The 22,281-nt window shown below is 34.4% G+C and overlaps 2 protein-coding genes and 1 pseudogene across 2 annotated transcripts in view; all 3 read left to right on the top strand.

Moving 5' to 3' along the window:
• The first annotated feature begins 5,166 nt into the window (after positions 1-5,166).
• Positions 5,167-22,281, top strand: part of LOC120146592 — a 63,920-nt pseudogene continuing 46,805 nt past the window's right edge.
• LOC120146601 (disease resistance protein RPV1-like) overlaps positions 7,122-22,281 on the top strand; it is a 42,644-nt gene continuing 27,484 nt past the window's right edge. Inside the window, exons 1-4 of the mRNA XM_039160120.1 lie at positions 7,122-7,156; positions 7,480-7,720; positions 7,844-7,922; positions 9,097-9,959. Coding sequence (XP_039016051.1) covers positions 7,526-7,720; positions 7,844-7,922; positions 9,097-9,728 — 906 coding nt within the window. The 5' untranslated portion in view covers positions 7,122-7,156; positions 7,480-7,525 and the 3' untranslated portion in view covers positions 9,729-9,959. The remainder of the gene's footprint in view (positions 7,157-7,479; positions 7,721-7,843; positions 7,923-9,096; positions 9,960-22,281) is intronic.
• On the top strand, positions 13,033-20,061 carry LOC120147407 (putative DUF21 domain-containing protein At3g13070, chloroplastic). The gene is made up of 9 exons (XM_039160787.1): positions 13,033-13,141; positions 14,039-14,427; positions 15,155-15,252; positions 15,353-15,450; positions 15,650-15,726; positions 18,932-19,035; positions 19,192-19,273; positions 19,474-19,613; positions 19,923-20,061. The coding sequence occupies exons 1-9, from the start codon at positions 13,033-13,035 to the stop codon at positions 20,059-20,061; spliced, it is 1,236 nt and encodes a 411-aa protein (XP_039016718.1).

The following is a 22,281-nucleotide window of genomic DNA, read 5'->3' as shown; positions in this document are numbered from 1 at the left end:
CCTCGATTCATTCAGTTGTTGCTTTACACCACGACACAATGTTTAATGATGTAGTTACTTAGGGAAGAACTGCTGAAAAGAGTAAGCCGTTACCGGTAGGTCCTAAACCCCAGAACAATGACAGGAATCAGAGGTAATCTGGACCACCTACACATATGAGTTATGTGAATCAGTTCAGCAAAACATCGAGGGATGATGCAGGTTCTCAAGGTTAGGCTAGAGAGAGACCGATGATATATGCTGCTCCAATTGTTAGTGTTGGTGATTCGACAGTGGTTATGAGATATTGTTGTGCTCTTACGATAACAATAGACATCCTGAAGAGTGTTGGAGGAAGATTGAAGGGTGTTTCTGATATGGGTCTGGAGCATCATTTCGTAGATTGTCCTCTTTTAACTACTGGTTCTTAGGGTCTTAGTCAGTCACAAGCCTCTATTTAGGCACTGAATCAAGGTAGGGATTAGAGTAAACCGACAATATCTGGTTTTGGCTCGGCTATTAGAGGTAGACTAACTAAGAGTAGAGGTTCAAATAGATCTATAGCGAGTCAGTTTAGGTTGGTTTATGCTACTCAGAGGCACGAAGATCGGGATGAGTCATATGTTATTGCAGGTACATTTTTTATCCATTCTATTTCATATTTTTGCACTTTTTGAAAATGGTTCTACTCACTCTTATGTGGTGAATGCGATAGTTGAGGGTCTTGAAATATTCCTATTGAGAATATCGAGGTTGTATTCTCTATTCATTTTCCTGTGGGTACTCTGGTGGAAGTTAACAAGGTTTATAAGAATTATTCATTAGAACTTCAAGGTGAAATATTTCCGACTAATACGATGGAGTTAGCTTTTAGGAATTTTAACCTTATCCTCATGATGGATTGGTCAACCGCTCACTGAGTTAACCTGGATTGTGATCTAAAAGGGGTTACTTTGAAAGCGTGGATAACCGTGAAGTCAACCTTATTAGAGAACGTCGTGGGTTTCTAACCAATATAGTGTCGGCTCTGAAGGTCAAGAAGATGATTAAGAAGGGGTCTGTTGCTCACCTCGCTTATTTTTTGGATCCGAGATAGATCGACGAAGGAATATATAAGATCAGAGTTGTGAGAGAATTCCTAGATGTTTTTCCAGAAGAATTACCTATTGTATCGCCTAAGCGTAAAAAGATTAAATTCGAAATTAATGTGTACCTGAGCTCAGCTCTGGTGTCTATGGCACGTAAGGAACTTAAAGAGTTAAAGGTTCAGCTACAAGAGTTGTTGGATTGAGGTTTTATTCGTCTGAGTGTTTCACCATAGAGAGCACTGATTATGTTCGTTAAAAAGAAAGATGAGACATTGTGGATGTGCATTGACTATAACAAGTTGAATAAATTGACGATTAAGGACAAATATATGTTACCTCGTATTGTTGATCTTTTCGATCAATTCTATGTAGCTTCAGTATTTCCTAAGATAGACTTGAGATCTGATTATTACCAGCTAAAAGTTAAGGATTCTGATGTGTCTAAAATGGCTTTCCTGACTCGTTATGGCCATTATAAGTTTCTCGTGATGCCTTTTGGTTTGACTAATGCTTATGTTGCGTTTATGGATATGATGAATACAATATTCCATCCCTATCTGGATCAATTTGTTATTGTCTTCATCGACGACATTTTGGTCTATTCTAAGTTTGAAACAGAGCATGAGGAACATTTGATGATTGTGATACAAAATTTGAGGGATAACCAATTGTATAAAAAGTTCATCAAGTGTGAGTTCTGGCTTTTGGAAGTAACATTTTTGGGTCATATAGTCTCTACGAATGGTATTCAGGTGATTTGAAGAAGATTGAGGCTATTATGGGTTGGAAACAACCGAAGAATGTGCCGAAAGTTCAAAGTTTCTTGGGTTTAGCTGATTACTATCGAAGATTTGTGGAGGGTTTTTCCATCATTTTCGTCCCTTTAACGAAGCTCATCTGAAAGAATGTACCTTTTGACTAAGCTGAGGCCCAACAAACCAATTTTGAGAAGCTAAAAACTGTGTTGATTGAAACAATTGTTCTGATTCAATCTGAACCTGGTAAGGCTTACACCGTGTATAGTGAAGCATCTCGCACCGAGTTGGGATGCTTACTTATGCAGGATAGAAAGATGGTGGCTTATGTATCTCAGAAGTTAAAGACTTATGAGTGTAACTACCCTACTCACGAGCCGTGATCTTTGCCCTTAAGATTTGGCGGCACTATTTTTACGATGAGAAGTGTTGCATTTACACTTATCATAAAAGTCTGAAGTACCTCCTTATTCAAAAGGAGCTTAACTAGAGATAGTGCTGGTGGTTAAAATTACTTTAGGATTACGATTGTGAAATCGAGTATCCAGACCCGACCCAATACATGTGCCAGATGGGCCTTAGTCCAGGGCAACATGTTTGAGGGGGCATCATATATATGTTTAAGGAGAACCTTTTAAGATGGTAGGGGAAAGTGATGGGGAAAGGTGTTGAGCTTTGGTTACTACTAGCATTGCTGCAGTATATGCACAACCCCTTATGAGGTTCTAAAGATTTGGTTTTTCAATGGCCGCCATTGATAAAGCTTTGGGCTTTATAACATTAATTGTGAATTTCTTTAGGGCCATTACCCATTATCCCATGAATTCATTAACAAGATTTTAGATTGGTCCAATTTGGTTAATTAAGTTAAAACTCAAGATATAAACCTTTCAGTTTAATGACATAATTTGATCTTTTATTTTTATAATGTGTCCAATATGATAATAATCAATGATTTACTAACAAACTGATTTAACTCTTTACTTTAACAAATTCAATGGGAAAAACTAAGTTAGCTAAAACCAACTTTAGCGAATGAAATAGTTGAAAGTTGTGTTCCAGCAATGGATGGTAGAGAAGAAAACAATATTGCCGAAACAAGCTCACCCACAGTTTCTCTCCATTTTGCCATCCGTCATGGTTTATTAATCCTGTACATGTATATACACACACTCATAAGTCTTCGAAGCACGATGATCATGATAGATTGAACAGATTAACAATTCTAAGCATCGAAAGTCAATTTTTACAAATTCTTGATTATCGTAAAATAATAGAGGTTTTTGCTTCAAAAAATGCACGAAGGCATCGTTTTAGGTGATATTTGTAGCCTTGTAGGTTTTGGTTTGTATTAGTATTGATATTGTTTGACTATAATTTCTATTATATTTTTGCTTTAAAAAAATTATTTATGTTTTGTCTATTATACGAACAAGTATAGGGGCATAAAATTATTATCTCGCCCATGGCATTAAAACTCATTGGATAGGCCCTACAAGTATCACCCTGAAAAAACTAATATGGTTGTTGATATGTTGAACCATAATGTCATTGCATATTTGAGGGCTTTGTTTTCTCAGATGAGTTTGTATGAGGATGGTAGTCTCTTGGCTGAGTTACGTGTAGTTCATACTCTTGTTTTCGAGATTCGTATGGAACAATGTAATCGGATTAGAGAAGTTGAGAATTGGTGCATCTCAAGATTTTATTGTTAACTGAAATGGTGTTTTGTGTTTTAGAGGGCGATACTGTATTCCGAGGAATTCTGGTTTGAAGCAAGTTATTTTTCGTGAGGCTCATAATTGTTCGTACTCTATGCATCCTAGTGGGGACAAGGTGTATAAGAATCTCTGAGAGAGGTATTGGTGGAAAAGACTTAAGATGACACGACTTTATATTACTGAGATTGTCTATTTGCATGGAGTACCATTATCCATCATCTCACATTGTGACCCGAGGTTCACCATACAATTCTAAAAGTCTCTTCATAACGCACTTGGTACACAGTTGAATTTCAATATTGGTTATCATCCATAGAAAGATGGTCAGTCGAAGTGGGTGATTCAGATTCTTGAAGACATGTTGAGAGGTTGCATCATTGACTATAGTGGTAGTTAGGAGGAGTTTCTACCGTTGGCTGAGTTTGCCTACAATAACAACTTTCAGGCCAATACTAAGATGGCTATGTATGGACATAAATGTCGAACTCTGATTGGTTGGACTGAGTTTGTTGAGCATAGATTATTGGGTATGGATTTGGATTTTAAGGCATAGCAGGCTGTTAGGATGATTCAGAATAGAATGAGATTGCCTTTGATAGACATAAATCCTATGTTGATCTGAAACATCGGGATATCGAGTATACAGTGAGTGATAAGGTTTTCTTAAAAGTATTTTTGTGGCCTTATCGAATAGTTCATCATGTAGGACCGATTGCTTATCAACTTGATTTACCACTTTAGCTTGCTCGCATTCGTAACGTTTTCCATGTTTATGTGTTGAGACATTAATGAGCTAACTTGTCACATGTATTAGATATGGATAAGGTAGAGATCTAACCCAACTTGAGATTCGTAGAGGAACCAGTTGAAATTATTGAGAGGGATGAGAAAGTTATACGAAGTCTTGTTGTGTAACGTGGAATATGATGAGTCTACATAGGGGACCGATGATGCCATGAAGGCTCAATATTCACATCTCTATCCTCTAGGTAAATTTCGAGACTAATTTTCTTTAAAGGGGAATTGTAACACACCGAAAAATATCCAATTTAAAACCCTAGAAATTGGGAAATTTTGACATAAATTCCTAAATTGAAATTAGTGACAGAATTGTAAATTTGGAAAACTTAAAGCCATTTTCAAAACCCTAGATAATCGGGTGGCTTACCTTGTAATTAGACCATTTTTCTTTAAACCAATCTTCTTCCCTCGATTATATCACTATGCGGCGCCTCCTTTTATTTTTAAAACCCTAGCAGTTGTAGACTCATATAGATAGTATAGTCTCGTGGCCTGGTCAACACTAAACAAAGCAAAGAAAAGCAAAGTAAGCAAGCAGTTGTAGTCTCAGCTTCTTGGATTCTTCCGGGAAAACACTTTCATTTCCAATACTCAACTTCCATGCTTTCTTCCAAAGGTATTAATAATTATACAGAGATTGCTTAGAAACTTTTGTTTTTGGAAATTTGATCTCTTTTTTCTATTTATTAATGTTCATATATTTGAACATCAGATTGAGACACCCTTTTCTTCCTCCTATAATTTGTCATGTTGTCATTACCTTCGTCTTCCTCGTCTAGTTCCAGCCTCAAATATAATGTTTTCTTGAGTTTTAAAGGTGAAGATACCCACAAAAATTTTACAGATCATCTCTATGATGCTCTTCAACGGAGTGGAATCGTCACTTTCAGGTATGACCCAAAGCTGGAGGCTGACGAAGAGATTGCGCAAGAATTCTTTAAAGCCATTCAACAAGCATGGTGCTCGGTAATCGTTTTCTCCAAAACCTACGCCTTTTCAAGTTGTGTTTGGAGGAGCTTGCTGAGATTGTTAAACAAAAATTTGAAAAGGGTCATAAAATATTTCCAATTTTCTATGATTTGGATCCGTCTGATTTGAGAAAACAAAAGGATAAAGTTGGAGAAGAATATGCCAAACACGAAGAGAGATACAAGGAAGATAAATACAAGATCTAAAGATAGCGAAATGCTTTGACTGAGGTTTCTAACATCAAGGGATGGCATTTGAATAACAAGTAATTCATTCTTTTCTTTCTTAGTTTGATAATTTATTTCATGGTCATATCTGTTCATTTCTTAAATGAATAAAAAACTAAATTTAATTTCTATTGTAGGCATGAATCTGAATTTATTGGAGATATTGTTTAAAAAATCTCAGCAAAATTATGTCAAACATATCCAATTGTTCATTATAAGTTTGTTGGAATTAGTTCCCGTTTGGAGGAGTTGTATTCAAGAATCGATATTGGAGAAGATAATGTCTGTATTATAGGAATATGTGGAATGGGTGGCATCGGTAAAACCACTCTTGCAAGTGTTGTTTACGACCAAATGTCATTTCATTTTAATGGCAAAAGCTTTATTGCTGATGTTCGAGAAGTTTCAAACAAATTGGGACTTGTTTCCTTACAGAAACAACTTCTTTCTCAAACCTTGTTTGAAGGAGGATTCAATATATTCGATGTTGATGAAGGAAATGCAATCAGTCATAGGTTGTCTCACAAAAGGGTATTGTTGTCATCGATGATGTTGATAACAGAAAACACTTGGAACACTTGGTTGGAAGGCGTGATTGGTTCGGTTCAGGCAGTAGGATCATAACAACAAGAGATGAACATCTGCTCCGATCTTATCGAGCCGACTATGTGTATAAGCCTACAACATTGAGTCCCAATGAGGCACTTCAACTATTTAATTTGAAAGCTTTTGATAGTGAGACAGAGTTGGAAGATGTTTTCATCGAGCTTTCGGAACATGTTATAAGTTACGCTGGTGGTCTTCCCTTAGCTCTTGAAGTTTTGGGTTCTTTTTTGTGTGGTAGAGATGCAACTCAATGGAGAAGTGCAATTGAAAGACTTAAACGAGACTCCTACAAAGAAATTCTTGATAGACTTCGAATCAGTTTTGATGGATTGGAAGAAAGGGAAAAGAATATATTTCTTGATATCGCATGCTTCTTCAAGTGGGAGGAGAAAGTTTTTGTAACCAAAGTGTTGGATGGTTATGAGTTTTTCCAAGATATTGGAATCGATGTTCTCGTTAAGAAATCCCTAGTGGCCGTTGATGGAAAGAACAGATTGTGGATGTATGACTTGCTACAAGAAATGGGAAGAAAAATTGTTTGGAAAAATCTATTGATGAACCTGGAAAGCGTTGCAGATTGTGGGATGAAAGGGACATCCAACATGTTCTAACAAAAAAAAACTGTAAGTCATTCAATAAAACTAAGTCTTCCTATGTACAAAAATATACATAATATTTTGATTATTCGATCGAGTAGGAGGAATAAATTTATTCATAAATTTGGTAAACTATGTCATTTAAAATATTTGTAGTTGATTATAAATGTTAATAAGGATTTGAATAAGTATATAATTTCAGTAAATCACTCTCATTGGAAAATGTTATAATTTGTTTAAAGTGATTTATTTACTATATTCCGTTCAAAAGATTATCGTAATGTTAAACATAGGTGTAAATTGTAAAAAGTTTTATCATGCAGTTTAAACCATTCATTCTGTCTTCTTATACTATGTTCTTGATTACTTGTAGGCCACAGAAGTGATTGAAGCCGTGATCATCGATAATCAAAGGTAGGAAAACATTTACACACGTTTATCAATGTGTTTTACATGTGCATCGATAATTCCAGTTTGTTAGCTTAGGTAATTTGAACTCAGATTTAAGGGTTAGATATAGATATGTGTTTTACATATGCATCGATTTCAATGTTTTTCCATGGATTTGAAGAGTTCTTAAAATATCATATAACAATACTCTTATTCGAATATGCGTCAGATACAAGTATCAAACACGGATGATTGAAAACACAGTAATGGAGCAACATAGCTTTTAGGTATTGGATTTTCTTTTGCGTAGTTTGAAGCTCAGTTTTTGTTTTTCTCATGGTTATCAGGGAATCGAACAAGACACTCAATTTGAATGTCGATGCCTTCTCGAAGATGAAAAGATTGAGATTGCTCAAAGTTCTTTGCCTCTCAAATTGTGATGGTCTCAAATATCTTTCTAATGAGCTACGGATTTTAGATTGGAAAGGATGTCCTTTAAGATCTCTGCTCTATGGCTTTCAACCGGACAACCTTGTTGCACTTCTGTTACAATACAGTCACGTTAAACAACTATGGAAGGGAACCAGAGTAAGAATTAATTCTATTTTTAAGATGAATGATTAAAATTTGATTATGATAGAGACAAAAATAACAAGAATCAGCTTTCTTAGAGTTTCTCGTTTCTCTCTAATTTATTATTGTTTTCAACAGCCCTTGTACAAGCTGAAAGTGTTAAACCTCGGAGGGTCCCCGAACCTGATCAAGACTCCGGACTTCACAATGGCCCCAGGTTGTACAAAAATAGTTGGTGTTCATCCATCCATGGGAGAGCTTAAGAAGCTTAAATATTTGAACTTGAGTGGCTGCAAAAGTCTTAGGAATCTTCCAACCAAAATTGGAATGGAATCTCATCATACATTCATTCTTTCGGGTTGCTCAAATCTTCTTTGGTTTCCAGAGATTGATTGCAAAATGGATTGTCTAAAAACTCTTGATCTTTCTGGATGTTATAGAGTTGGATTTTTGCCAGAGCTTTTGCAGCTAGCAAAGTCTTTGGAAGAGCTCGACTTGAGTGAAATGGCCATAACAAAACCTCCATCCTGCATTTTTCGACTTAAAAATCTTAAAGTTTTCTTTCAACGGCCACAAGGGATCTTCATCTAAGTTTCAAAAATATCCGCCTTCTCTCTTCAAAAGGATCCAAAGAGGAAAGACAAATTCAATGGCTCTGATGTTGCCTTCATTGTCGGGTTTGAGTTCATTGAAAAAACTGAAACAAAGGGACTGTAATCTTTGTGAAGGAGATATTACTATTGATATTTCTCGTCTACCCTCTTTGGTAATACTCGATCTCAGCAGTAATAATTTCATTAGCCTACCTGATTCTCTTACTCGACTTTCCAAGCTTGAAGTTCTTAAATTGATGAATTGTCGCGGGCTGAAATCGTTGCCTGAGCTTCCAACAAGTACAGTAGTTGTGAGCATAGATCATTGTACTTCACTGGAACTAATTTCGAATCCATCAAAAGTATGCAATTCAAGGGATTTTGTGTGTTATAGGTACCAACTGCTACTGTAACACCCTAATTTAGGGTCAAATTATAAGTTTCCAAAACTTATATTTAGTTTTAGAAAGTCGGGGCAATTCAGGGTACCAGTCCTGAATTTACCCATTTTTCTTATATGTTGAAAAATAAATTCCCCTCTCCCGTGTAATCAGTTTTCTAGATTGCTTTTTCCCATTTCCTCTCCCTCGTTAACCCCCTTTTAAAATTCTATTTTTAAGATGAATGATTAAAATTTGATTATGATAGAGACAAAAATAACAAGAATGAGCTTTCTTATGTTTTCTCTTTTCTCTCTAATTTATTATTGTTTTCAACAGCCCTTGTACAAGCTGAAAGTGTTAAACCTCAGAGGGTCCCCGAACCTGATCAAGACTCCGGACTTCACAGTGGCCCCAGATCTTGAAGTTCTGATCCTGGAAGGTTGTACAAATATAGTTGATGTTCATCCATCCATAGCAGAGCTTAAGAGGCTTCAAAATTTGAATTTGAGAGGCTGCAAAAGTCTTAGGAATCTTCCAACCAAAATTGGAATGGAATCTCTTCATACATTCATTCTTTCGGGCTGCTCAAATCTTCTTTGGTTTCCAGAGATTGATTGCAAAATGGATTGTCTAAAAACTCTTGATATTTCCGGATGTTATAGAGTTGGAATTTTGCCTGAGAGTTTGCAGCAAACAGAGTTTTTGGAAGAGCTTGATTTGAGTGAAACGACCATAACAAAACCACCGTCCTGCATTTTTCGACTTAAAAATCTTAAAGTTTTGTCTTTCAACGGCCGCAAGGGATCTTCATCTAAGTTTCTAAAAAATCTGCCTTCTCTCTTCAAAAAATTCCTAAGAGGAAAGACGAATTCAATGGCTCTGTTGTTGCCTTCGTTGTCGGGTTTGAGTTCATTGACAGAGCTGAAAGTAAGGGACTGTAATCTTTGTGAAGGAGATATTCCTATTGATATTTCTTGTCTATCCTCTTTGGTAATGCTCGATCTCAGCAGTAACAATTTCATCAGCCTACCTGATTCTCTTACTTGACTTTCCAAGCTTGAATATCTTGGATTGATGAACTGCCAGGGGCTGAAATCGTTGCCTGAGCTTTCAACAAGTACAGTAACTGTGAGCATAAATGATTGTGCTTCTCTAGAACTAATTGCTAATCCATCAAAAGTATGCAATTCAAGGGATTTGGTGCGTGTTATAGGTACCAACTGCTACAGATTGGCTGAGAACGTCAATGCATTAACGTTGCTGAAAAAACATATTAAGGTTGTTCAATCTCCCTTTTTTGCTCAACAAAATCTCGTACTTAAGAATTTGTGTTTTTAGTTACCAGCGAAAGGTGTTTTATTTTGCAGGCATTTGCAAATTCAAGAAATTCGTTCGAAGTTATTATACCTGGAAGTGAAATCCCGGAATGGTTCAGCCATTAAAGAGTCGACTCTTCAATCCAGATGCCACTGCCTCTCAATATTCGGAATGATAGTCAATGGATGGGAGTTGCTCTCTGCTGCATTTTTTCCGGTGGTGATTCTTTGGGGATGAGGAAATCAGCTGTAATGCTGTTATCCATTGTGGCGAAACTCGACGCGTTGGCATTGATTTAGGGAAAGGATATAATCAGCCCATAAAAAATAACCACCTTTTCTTGGTTATTTGTCGCGTGACGTGTTATATCCATATTCCTTGGAGAATGAATGTGGCGAAGGTGTTGGGGTGAAAAAATGTGGGGTTGGGATAGTGTATGAGAGATTTGGAAGATGTCCAACTTACAACAGAGTAACACATCAATCAAAGTAGGGCACAAATTAAATGAAGACTTCACTGTTGATGGACATAGAGACAGACATGTTGAGAACCATTAGGTACATGGGAAGAAACGTTTCTTGATTATGCTGACTTTCTAATCACCACTCCGTCTTACTAATTCTTTGCGTAAGTTGTCTATTTGTTACCTCATCTATTTTTCTACTTTTGTTTTGATCGTCCAACTACTATATTTTGATATATATTTTTTTACAAAAACTTGATCGTTGACTTAATAACTATAGTAATGTGACATAATGAAGTAACAATTTTAGTCTTTAACACTTACATATTATATTAAACTAAACCTAATTTGGAATACACATACTATTTAAATCATCATTCACAATAAACATAATACGCCAATAAAGTAGAGGAGAAAAAAAGCTTCTTTAGCCCATTATTCACCAAAGCTAAGTGTGTAACATGAGTCGTTTCGGAATAGTCAAGGCGAAGCCTTGAAACCGGGAGGATAAAAAAAAATTAGAGAATTTTAGAATACCTAAACTACTTTGACAAATTTAATATTTAAAAAAAAATTCTAAATTAGAGAGAAGGAGAAGAGAAATATTAATAACTTAAATATTGACGGTAAATACTAATTGATAATTTTTAATCACTTACTCTAAAAATTATTGACGGTAAATATAATAGTTAATTTATAGTTGAATATATATATATATATATAAAACTATAGTTAATATAGGATTTAAAGTGAAAATGAGTTTAAATTTTTTATATTTTTAAAATATTTTTAATATTTTCTATACTTTATAATAATGAAAAAAATATTATATTTAATTTAAAAATATAAAATATTAAACTAAATTTTGATTTTAAACTTATATATAATATTTTTTTTTCAATTCGTCTTACCTACATGAAACTCTGTGATATATTATAAAAAAATTATATAAAATCACTAAATAATATTACATGTATTTTGGCTCTATTTATTTCTAAATTTAATATACCTCTAATTTAACACATAAACATATTTTTTAGATATTAATATAAAATGGGTAAAATACACCATTCCTGACTGAATTATACTTTCTCTCTTATTTTACTCACTGTACTTTCAATTTTTTAATTTACCCATTGAACTTTCAAATTACTCCAGTTTTGATCACTATGAATTATTTTATTATTATTTTTATATGATGTGGCCTTTTTTTATTATTATTTAATTTAAAATAATTGAAAATATAAAATAAAAACATAAGGTGGTCGGACACCACCTTCGATCGCAATTCCTTTCACAGGCAGCACCTAAGCAGAAGATTTGAATTAAACTTAGGTCATACTTGGTACCCTTGATCGAGGACTCTTGCAAGCAGATTTTGGATGCCGCTCGAACTGCCAATGCCAAGATGATGGGACCTGTGCCGTGACCGACCAAGAAGAGGATCTATTGTGTCCTTAAATCCCCACATGTACACAAAGATGCAAGGTTCCACTTTGAGATTCGGACACACCAGCACCTTATCGATATTCTATACCCAACAGCACAAATGATCGATTCGTTGATGCAACTCGACCTTCCTGCTGGGGTTGATGTGGAAGTCAAGCTCTGAAGAATCAACACTGTAGGTTTAGATAAATTTTTGTATAAGTTGCAAAAGATGTCACTAGAAAATTTATATTAAGATATGCTTCATTTTCTTCCCTTGTATTGTTATATATTTTGCAGACTTAAAAGAACTTCAAGAAATGCAAATATTGAAGGTATTGAATTTGATGATTGCAAAAGATGAAGCGATTGTTATTTAGACAACAGGAATTAGGATGAAATTCAATATATACCGAATTGTTCTTAGCAAACAGATGAACTAATATAAGATTCTTAACGAAAATAAAAGTGCCCAACATGAGAAATAGCCATCGAGGTCAAGACCCTATAGTTATAGATACAACATATATAATTGTTCGAATTTAAAATCTCAAATAAAAATAATATAAACCATCGAAACTATTCCATAGTTTTTTTTTAAAGGAGATGTCAAATTACAAAGATTAAGAAAAAATATATGTATAATTATTTTAGTACTTGGTTTTTTTTGGTGGCCTGAAAAGTGGCAACTTCAAAGAAAACTGATTTACAATATTATTGTATATAATTTGTAATAATAATTAGGTTTAATGTAAAAATAAGTGATTAAAATATTTTTTTGTTAAAGTAGGTGTTTTTTTTTGTTATACTTTTACATATTTAATGTTTTCGACGTTATATATTTAGGTCTTGGGTTATAACGACTGTTAAAATTATCGTTATCCGACACATGTCAAACATATAATTTTTTCCTTCAAAAAAGAACTTAAAATTAAATTTTATTTAAAAATCCAATATTTTTTGAAATTATAAAAACCCCTAATTTCAATCCCTTAGCATTGTCGACCGCTACCAACGTCGTCAATTGACCAAATACCCAACATTGTTCTACCGAACAATCACCCAATGACCAAAACCCCTTATTTTTGCGACCGGTCATACACCCAATGGCTGTGTAAATACAAAATTTCGCAATCGGCTGAAATGGGTTCTTCACGTTGCAATCGTCGATTGGTAGCTGCAATTAGAGGTTGGAGAAAAGGCTTCGACCGTTGGGTGTTCGGCCGGTCTCACATTGTTGAAATTTCGGCTGGTTGACGGCTGTGACAAAGGGATTGAAATTAGGTTTTTAAGGAAGTTTGAGATTTTTTAATAATTTTAGGAAAAAAGGATTTTTTAAAAATAAATTTTTAAAGTTATTTTTTTAATTTTTTTTAAATACTATAAAATCGATACGTGTCACTTAACAGTCAAATTTAACGGCTGTTACAGTCTAGTCATGACTATTTATATGTTCTAAACTCATCGTTTTTGTTAAAAAATTGACGACAGTTTGAGTTGGATGTTAACTTGTTAATTAAGATATGATAATTGTTTAAGATTTTGGATCATATTTTATTATATCACAGTCAATATGTAAACGTCTAACTCAGAATGACGTTATTTTTTTAACAAAATATGATGAATTTGGAATACATGAATAATTAGAGGATCATTTTGTAACTTTTAATAGTTAAGGGACTCAACAAAGTAATGCATTACAGTCGAGAGATCATTTTATAACTTTTAATAGGCAGGAAACTTAACAAAACAACAATCTATAACCGGGATCATTTGTGTACTTAATCCAACATTTTATTAGTATAACCGAGTCATCTTACATTTTTTCTAAAATGACATGTTTGAAACATATGAATAATCGAATGATCATTTTCGAACTTTTAATAGTCGGGAGACTCAACAGAATAATACAAATTGGGTATATTTGTGTACTTTACCCATCAAATTTTGACTAGGTCTAATTACATATTTACTGCCTAGTACGAGATCCAGCTTGGGGGGAATTGAATAAACTAGGCAAATTTTGTCATTTCCAAAAGACCCACTTGAAGGCTTGCAGCAGGCAAAAACATTTGTTCGCCAAGCACAGCTTCTCCAAGAACGCCCTCTTTCATTAATTCAACAAAGTCTTCATGTTTCCTGTTTTTAGATCGAAATTTGAAGAATCCATCAAAGTTTTTGTCCAAAAGTAATCTCTACCCAACTCCTGTAATCTCCACCAGCTCAAATCCCCGAGTTTTCAAAGCTTTGGGACATAAGGGTTTGTTAGAAGAAGAAAAGGAAGATATTGGAATTGATCAGAATTTGATTTTGGTGAAAAGGGGTATTTTGGTGGCATTGGTTTGTGGTGTATTGATCTTTGGGTGCAGAAGAGTTTTTGCTGTAGAGGGAGTGGTTAATGCTGGTTATGGAGTGATTGGGCAGTGTATATTGTTGTTGAGGAATACTTGGCCTAAGGCATCTATGATTCTCAAAGTGTTTAAGGAACAAGGCGTGGTCTTGACTGCGCTTTTGAGTTTGTCTGCCTTCTTCTCAATGGTGGAGACTGCTATAACTACATTGTGGCCATTTATATAAAAAATTTAGGAAAAAAAACCTTCAAAAGAAATGAGCATAACCGAGTTAAACACATACCCGTCCCAACACTCCCTTGTCCGGTTGTCTTTCGATTTTCCTTCAGATGCCTGTTTCACAGATTCTTTGATGAGTTGAGATATTTGGCTCACGATAATATAAGATTATATTTTGATTTGTGATGTGATCATTCTATATGAATTCCATGTTTTATAGTAGTCTATCATTATCGAATTTGAATGATATCCGTCTCTTCTAGATATGAGCTCAATCATAGTTACTTATAAGAGGAACCAAGTTATTAATGTTGAGCACACAGGGAGAAAGATAGATCGAAGCACTTTAGAGTGAAAAGAGAGAGAAAAAAGATAGGTGAAAGAAGGAAAACAAAGAGAAAATGATAGAGAAACACAAGCAACTTTTAGAATAAGCCAGAGAACAACATAAAGTATGTATCATTTCAGCTATGAAACCTAAGTCAATATCAGTTAGTGGTCAAACCCTTGAGAATTTTTCGTCCAGACATACCTTTTGAAGTATGAATTGTACTTTGATTTTTAGTTACAGAGGATTCCAGTCTCTGCTGTTGCAGACGATTGAAGTTTCTGCTGCAAGTTTCCTCCATTGTATATGTGATCAAACCCTTAAGAATTTTGTCGTTCATTGATCACCTGATGTTAACTTGTGGCAGGTATGCGAGCTGGCTGAAAAAGACTCTGAAGATGATGTTTTTAAAATGCTTTCTAGTGATGTAACACGCTTTCTCACAACCATTCTTATTGGCACCACGTACTCTTCTTTTATTGCCATCACCTTGACCAGTTCCATTTTCCTTTTGTAGCTTTAGCTTGAAAGTATCTCTTATTGTGGATTTAATTTCTCTACTCAGGGTTGTCAACATTGGAGCAACTGCTTTAGTGACAGATGCTGCAACAACAATGTTTGGGGAAGCTGGTGTTAACGCAGCAACTGGAGTAATGACTGTATGTATCAATAACTTGTTTTTAGATTTGGTTTTGGGGTTGTATTTGTGGTATGCATGCCCTCGTTTTGTCTTTCGTGTATCTTGATTTTATTATAAGTCATTAAGATGAGTTGTGTCGGACTCAGTCAACACATGAATATATAACATATCTACTCGTGCAATAAATATGAAAGCCAGTTACCTTTTCTTTTATGGTGGTAGGTTGCCATTTTGCTTCTCACGAGATTACTCCAAAGAGTATAGCTGTTCACAATCCCACTGAAGTAGCCAGATTTGTGGTAAGCCCCCTGCCCCTTTTTTCTTTCAAAATTAAAATAAATTGTAAAGTATAGTAATGGTCATTGAACTTTTCTAAAGCTTTCATTTAGGTCCCCTAACTTTTAAAACTTGCAATACAATCCTCCAACATTTAGTCCGTTTGCAATATGGTCTCTGTTGTTAGTACGCTTGCAATATGATCACTGAACTTTTTAGGCGCTTCCATTTAGGTCCCCCAACTTTTAAAACTTGCAACACGATCCTCAATTTCATTATATACCCCAAATTTCTTTTCGATCTCGAATCTCCTTTTTCGCTTCTCTCTTCTCATTTTCAGCGTAATTTTTCAGTCGAGGATTCATGGAAAATTTTGTTGGGATTTACGGAAGCTCGAATCGACAACTGAAACTGTTTGCAAAGAGGGGTCAGAACAATTTTTGTGTTTAGGGAGTATGGAGATTGAAAGTTTGAAAATAGCACAGCGATTTATAGTGGTTCAACTTCTCAACAAAGTCTACATCCACTACCTTAGCTCCTCACCAAGGATTTTCCAACAAATTCACTAATATGTTACTTCATTTTTTCAAGGACAAAGAGATAACCTTTACAAACTCCCTAGTTTTTCACAGGCTAAACTAGAACCTTTCCCTAACTTTTCATGGGATCAGCTAGAACATTTCCCCTTTACAAAAGTAAACAAATAAACATCTCAAAGGTAGATGTTTACAAGAATTAAGCTCACCAGAACAATATTTACAAGAGAAAATGAAAATAATAATGAAAAACTTCTTCTCTTGTGTTTGAATTCTTGGATAGGTGTTCTCTACCTTCTTTAAGTGTCCTCGACTTGTATTTATAGCTTGAAATGAGTTTGAAGTCGTATATAGCCGTTGGGGATGTTTTGGAGCTGTTTGGGGATAATTTTTCTGCAAAAATAGGCTATCCAGAATAGGGGGTATCGGTACCTTTGTTAAATTCAAATTCAAATAGCCGTTGCTAGCCGTTGGAGCCTTGTAGTATCAATACTGCCTAAGGGGTATCGGTACTACTTTGCACTATGGTATCGATACCCTTGCATGGTATCGGTACCCTTTTTGCATTCGATGTTTGAGTCTTCATAGGGGTATTTATACCCATTCATAGGGGTATCGGTACCTCTTAATATTTTTACTCAAATCCGAATTTAATGGACTTTGAATTTTTTTAAAATCTTTTGAAAACTTTGAATAAATTCAATTCAAGTCCAAAATCATTTTGCCTTAATTTGTTATATCGAAACATAGTTCTACAAATTCTAATCTAACTTTGAATTATGTAGAGATGTTGACTTGAATAAGGGTCCATTGAGAGAAGACCCGACCAAGAGACTATCGAGATCATCAACGATTCAAGGTGTAATGTTAGATACATGTCATCTCGGGTGAAGCATATACGTTCGATGAAATGCTTGTGAGAAAAAAATGGGGTTAGAAATGCAGAGTTGACAAATACTACTAAGATGAGCTAAGTATCATTGTTGAAAGTCACCAACAAAGTTGGAATTATTTTTTATAAATGACAATAATTTCTTCGTTTCATCATTGTGGTTAAAATTTTTCCAACAGATGATCAAATATAATGAAATCCCAAATAGTCCATTCACCTCTCAGTCTCTTTCGCAACTCGAAAGGCATCATGACAGGGTCAAGTAGCTCCTCCAAATATACTACCCTGTCATGATGCCTTTCGAGTTGTGTGCATGCATATTTGTCTTCTAAAGCTATAATTTAATACAATTCAACTGTAAATTTTCCAAAACATGTAAAAAAAATCTAATTCGTTCACGATATATCGGTCTCATAATCAACATGAACTTATTAAAAAGAATACGAGATCACAGGACGCCGAAAACCATAGTTCGGGTCAATACAATTCCCAGTAAATTAGTACCAACAGTCTCTCGAATTGAGTCTAGCGATTTCACTATTCGATACTCTAAACCAATTCCCTAATTTAAAGAAAAACTAAACAAAAAGATAAAAATATTTAGCCTAGGACCCTCTTTCACTTCTGTTCTGATGGACTGAATATCTTTAATAAGGAGTACTAAAAGTTTTGATTAAGAAGAAAAAAAATTAGATGGTTTTGGTTTAAAACTAACATTGAATATCCAAATCATTGACATGCAGTTATAGAAACATAAAAATTTCAACAAAAAACATACAATGTGAGTTGAAATTGGGAAATTGTGAAAGAGAAAAAGTTTACTTCCGGATAGCCCAAAAGAGAAAATAAATACCTTCTTGCAAGTGAGGGGAGAAGCTAAGAAATAAACGCAATCGGTGTTGCGTTCCAACAATTCTTCCTTCATTTTTTCTTTTTAAATAAAAAGATGAAAGACAAAGCACTGCTTGGGTTTACAATTTTACATGGCGGAAAACTAAAGAACAAAACCAAACGAGAGTGCATGTGAGCAAAAGGGACTAAGAGGTGAAGGCGCTGTGTGGGATTTCATTATATTTGATCACCTGTTGGAAATCTTTAACCACAATGATCAAACAAAGAAATTATTATGTCATTTATACAAAATAATTCCAGCTTTGTTGGTGACTTTCAACAATGATACTTAGTTCATCTTAGTAGTATTTGTTAACTCTGCATTTCTAATCACATTTTTTCTCACAAGCATTTCATCGAACATCTATGTTTCACCTGAGATGACCTGTATCTAACATTACACCTTGAATTGTTGATGGTCCCGATAGTCCCTTGGTCTGATCTTCTCTCAATGGACCCTTATTCAAGTCAACACTTCCACATAATTCAAAGTTAAATTAGAATTTCACATGCATCTCCGACTGAAAAGTTACGCTGGAAATGAGGAGAGAAGCGAAAAAGGAAATTCGAGATCGAAAAGGAATTTGGGGTTTATAATAAAATTGAGGTCTGTGTTGTAAGTTTTAAAAGTTGGGAGACCTAAATGCAAACGCCTGAAAAGTCTAGTGACCATATTGCAAACGTACTAATGGTAGTGTAACGGCGGGGACCATATTGCAAACGAACTAAATGTTGGAGGACTGTATTGCAAGTTTTAAAAGTTGGGGGACCTAAATCAAAGCTTTAGAAAAATTCAGTGACCATTACTATACTTTACCCTAAAATAAAATCATTTGGCTATTGAAATTTCATCACTATCCAGATGAGTGCCAAAATAAAATTGGCCAACTGTGGTTAAAATATTTCTAGGTCAGGCCAATGGCATGGCTCTCTGTAATACTATATCCAGTTGGACGAGTTGTGACATATCTATCAATGGGAATGCTCAAAATTCTTGGTATAAAAGGAAAGAGGTGAAGAAAAATAGTTACCTGGATTTAACCTATCCACATCATTTAAGTCCCCATGCATTATCAACGTCTTTTGCAATGGTCTGTCAAAATTTCAACGTATGTCATCATTGTGTTATACGCCTTCTAAATGCCTTATTCCTTGTCTCTTTATTTTAGCGAACCTTATGTTACCGAAGATGAATTGAAGTTAATGTTACGAGGGGCAGAGTTGAGTGAAGCAATAGAGGAGGTGGAGCAGGTAACCATATATGTCATCTATATTATAAGTACAACGAATAATTTTGATTGAGCACTTGATTAACCCAAAATTTTATCTGCAATGGATATTTTTCTGTTATCTCCTTTTCTGTAGCAGTAGACCAATGGTTCTTCAGTGAATCCAAAATGAATAGCTCCACCTTAGCTATCCGGTGCTATTACCATTGGAATCCCTTCCAGGATATGATTGAAAATGTATTAGAGATAAAAGATACCCATGTTCGAGAGGTGATGACACCTCTTGTTGATGTAGTCGCAATCGATACAAGCTCAACTCTTGTTAAGTTCCACAATTTGTGGTTGACTCATCAATATTCAAGGTATATAAGCTTAGTAGTTAGTAATTCATCTTTTAGATGTTTTTCCTTACAAAACAAACTAAGGCCCCGTTTGGTTCAGGGTATAATTTATTCCTGGGAGTAATATTTTTTTTCTTGGGAGAATATACCCACGTTTGGATCAATCATATTACCAAATGAAATAATACCAACAGTGAATTTTTAGTCAGCTTTCCCGGGAATATCTATCCCCCGCCTCCCTTAGGTATTTGGTTATTCCCGTCCTCTGTTGGCTAAAATACCCTCTCCCCGTAAGCTTGCTTCTGCGAATGAACTTTGAGCTCTTTGAAGCCTAATGCAAAAGCAAAAATGTCAAACTCAAATGCCCCAGAGTGCGTGGTACGAGGATGAATCGGAGTTGGAAAAGAAAGTGTTTGGAGAGGAGGGGAAGGGGGAAAAGGCTGTAGATGTTAAAACGTGGAGGAGCTGAAGAAATTAGCCGAGAAGAAGATGAAACTTAGAGGAAGATTGATGTGCCAGTACGCTAAAGATTATGAATCATCGAAAGGAATGTATGGGGATATGAAGATGGTTTTGGCTAGTCAGATGTTAGTGACAACTGCTGATAAAGTTTATGCCTTTTCATTCTTGGTTGTGGATAATCCTGTTGCTAATTGCTGAACTGCTATTGTTCAAATTGCAGGGTTGGTAACATCAATAGTGTTTTTATGTTTCTAGTTTTCAGGCTGTGACGTATTTTGGTTTTGTAAATCCCTGCTTTTGTTCCTTTTTTCTCTACTGTTGCTTGCTAGATGATGGATCTTGAGGGGAAATCCCATGAGTGTAATACACCAAAATTTAGATAATGACCAAAATGCAAATTTTGAAAGTTTGATGGTCAAAGTTAAAAATTGGGAAAAGTTTAGGGAACTAAGTGATAAATTTCCTAAAAAGATTTTTATTCCATAAATATATGGTTTACTCTTGAGATTGGAGTTTTATGGAAATCATATTGTTGGATTTGGAATTTAGTAAAGAAATAGTTAAAGCCGGTAATGAATCGATAAATTCTGATCGAATCAGAATTTTACAAAAATTTGAAGGATGTTATAAAATGGTTGGAAATATTATTTTAATATTTTGGATCAGAGAAATTTGGTTTGGAAATGTGCAATATTCCAATTTAACCGAAACAGTGGAATTTAGTGACTAAAACGCAAGATTTGAAAATTCAAGGTGAAATTCGGAATTAAAAGTCAAAATAATTTATGTTTAACTTTATAATATGATAATAATCAGATTTCTTGGTTTTATGGTGATTATGAAAATTCATTAAGGGTGATTTGGTCTTATCACAATTAAATGAATATTTTATTCATTTAAGTGGAATATAGAGTAAAATAAGATGAAATGCATCCAACATTTCACTCAAATTTGCTATCTTCTTCTCCAGCCAACGTGGTCTTCTCCTAAGGTAAGAACAAAGCTTCAATTCTATTTTCAAGCCATTTCTTTAGGATTATGAGTATGATGAAAATAGAAAATGGTTATTTACGAAAAACGCTATCATTTGGTACCAATATTGCATGATTATCTTGTTTGATTTCAAAATCCCCAAATCTGAAAATTTGGGTTTATACTATGGTTGTTAAATTGATGATGATTATTGATGATTTTGAGGTTGTATGAATTGATGAAGAACATAAGGATGAGGTTAAAGAAAAACAGTTTAGATTTTGGGAATTACAGTAGGTTTGAAAATTCACCAGAAAATATATAAAAATAATTTGGACATGAATTTTATATATTGTGTTCATATATGGATCTAGTTTTGTTTAAAACAAAAGGGGATCAATTTCAAGTTGTATACAAATATATATGAATTTTTAACTGAGGAAAGGTCAGAAAAGTCGGACAACAGAATTCTGTACAAAACAGATTCTGCTGGTGAACTTTGAAAATTCACCATAAATTGTACAGAATGAATTAGAAGGAGTTCTTTATATGGATAGATTCGTATTCGAGTCTAGTTTTTAACGGAAGAAACAGAATTGAATTCCAGTGTCTATATAAATACAGAATAATAATTCTTTAAGGGTAGTACGAGTTGTCTGAATTCTGGAAAATTGATGGGTTATTGTATAAGTGTTGTATAATTGATGTACTATGCTGGAATTGTTGTTTGAGAATTGAAAAGAGTGTTAAATGTGAAATTGATTATTTTGGGAAGATTGAAATGATTGGTGATTTAAGTACAACAATTGCATAGTTGGGGTACTTAAATGTATTTATGCTTTTGTAAAAGCATTTGAATGGAAATAATTTCAATGTTGGAATTATTTGTATTAAGAATTTAAGAGGTAAAATGGTGAAGACCATTTTGAGTAAATGGGAAAAGTTGGTTCCAATGTTATAAGGAATTATTAAGAGTTAAATATTTTTGATAGATGATGAATTTCAAATATAGTATGGAGATATGATGGAATGTATTTATGTTAGTAAAATACTAACATATGGATTATTATGAATTGATGATTATACAGATCATGGTTGATTTGCAATTGAAGCAAGTCAAGTATAAAAAGGGTATATTGTGGACAATAGCGAGGCACAAATATTTTGAACGACATAAAGTGTCAAGGTGAGTGCAATACATGCATGAAATTATACATGGATGTTTTATACATCATAAGGAAGACTTGCGATAAGT

The sequence above is a fragment of the Hibiscus syriacus genome, unplaced genomic scaffold, assembly GCF_006381635.1.
Source record: "Hibiscus syriacus cultivar Baekdansim isolate YM2019G1 unplaced genomic scaffold, ASM638163v2 tig00002511_pilon, whole genome shotgun sequence".
NCBI lineage: Eukaryota > Viridiplantae > Streptophyta > Magnoliopsida > Malvales > Malvaceae > Hibiscus > Hibiscus syriacus.
Note: the sequence above shows the minus strand (reverse complement) of the source record. Positions and strands in the feature narration are given on the sequence as shown.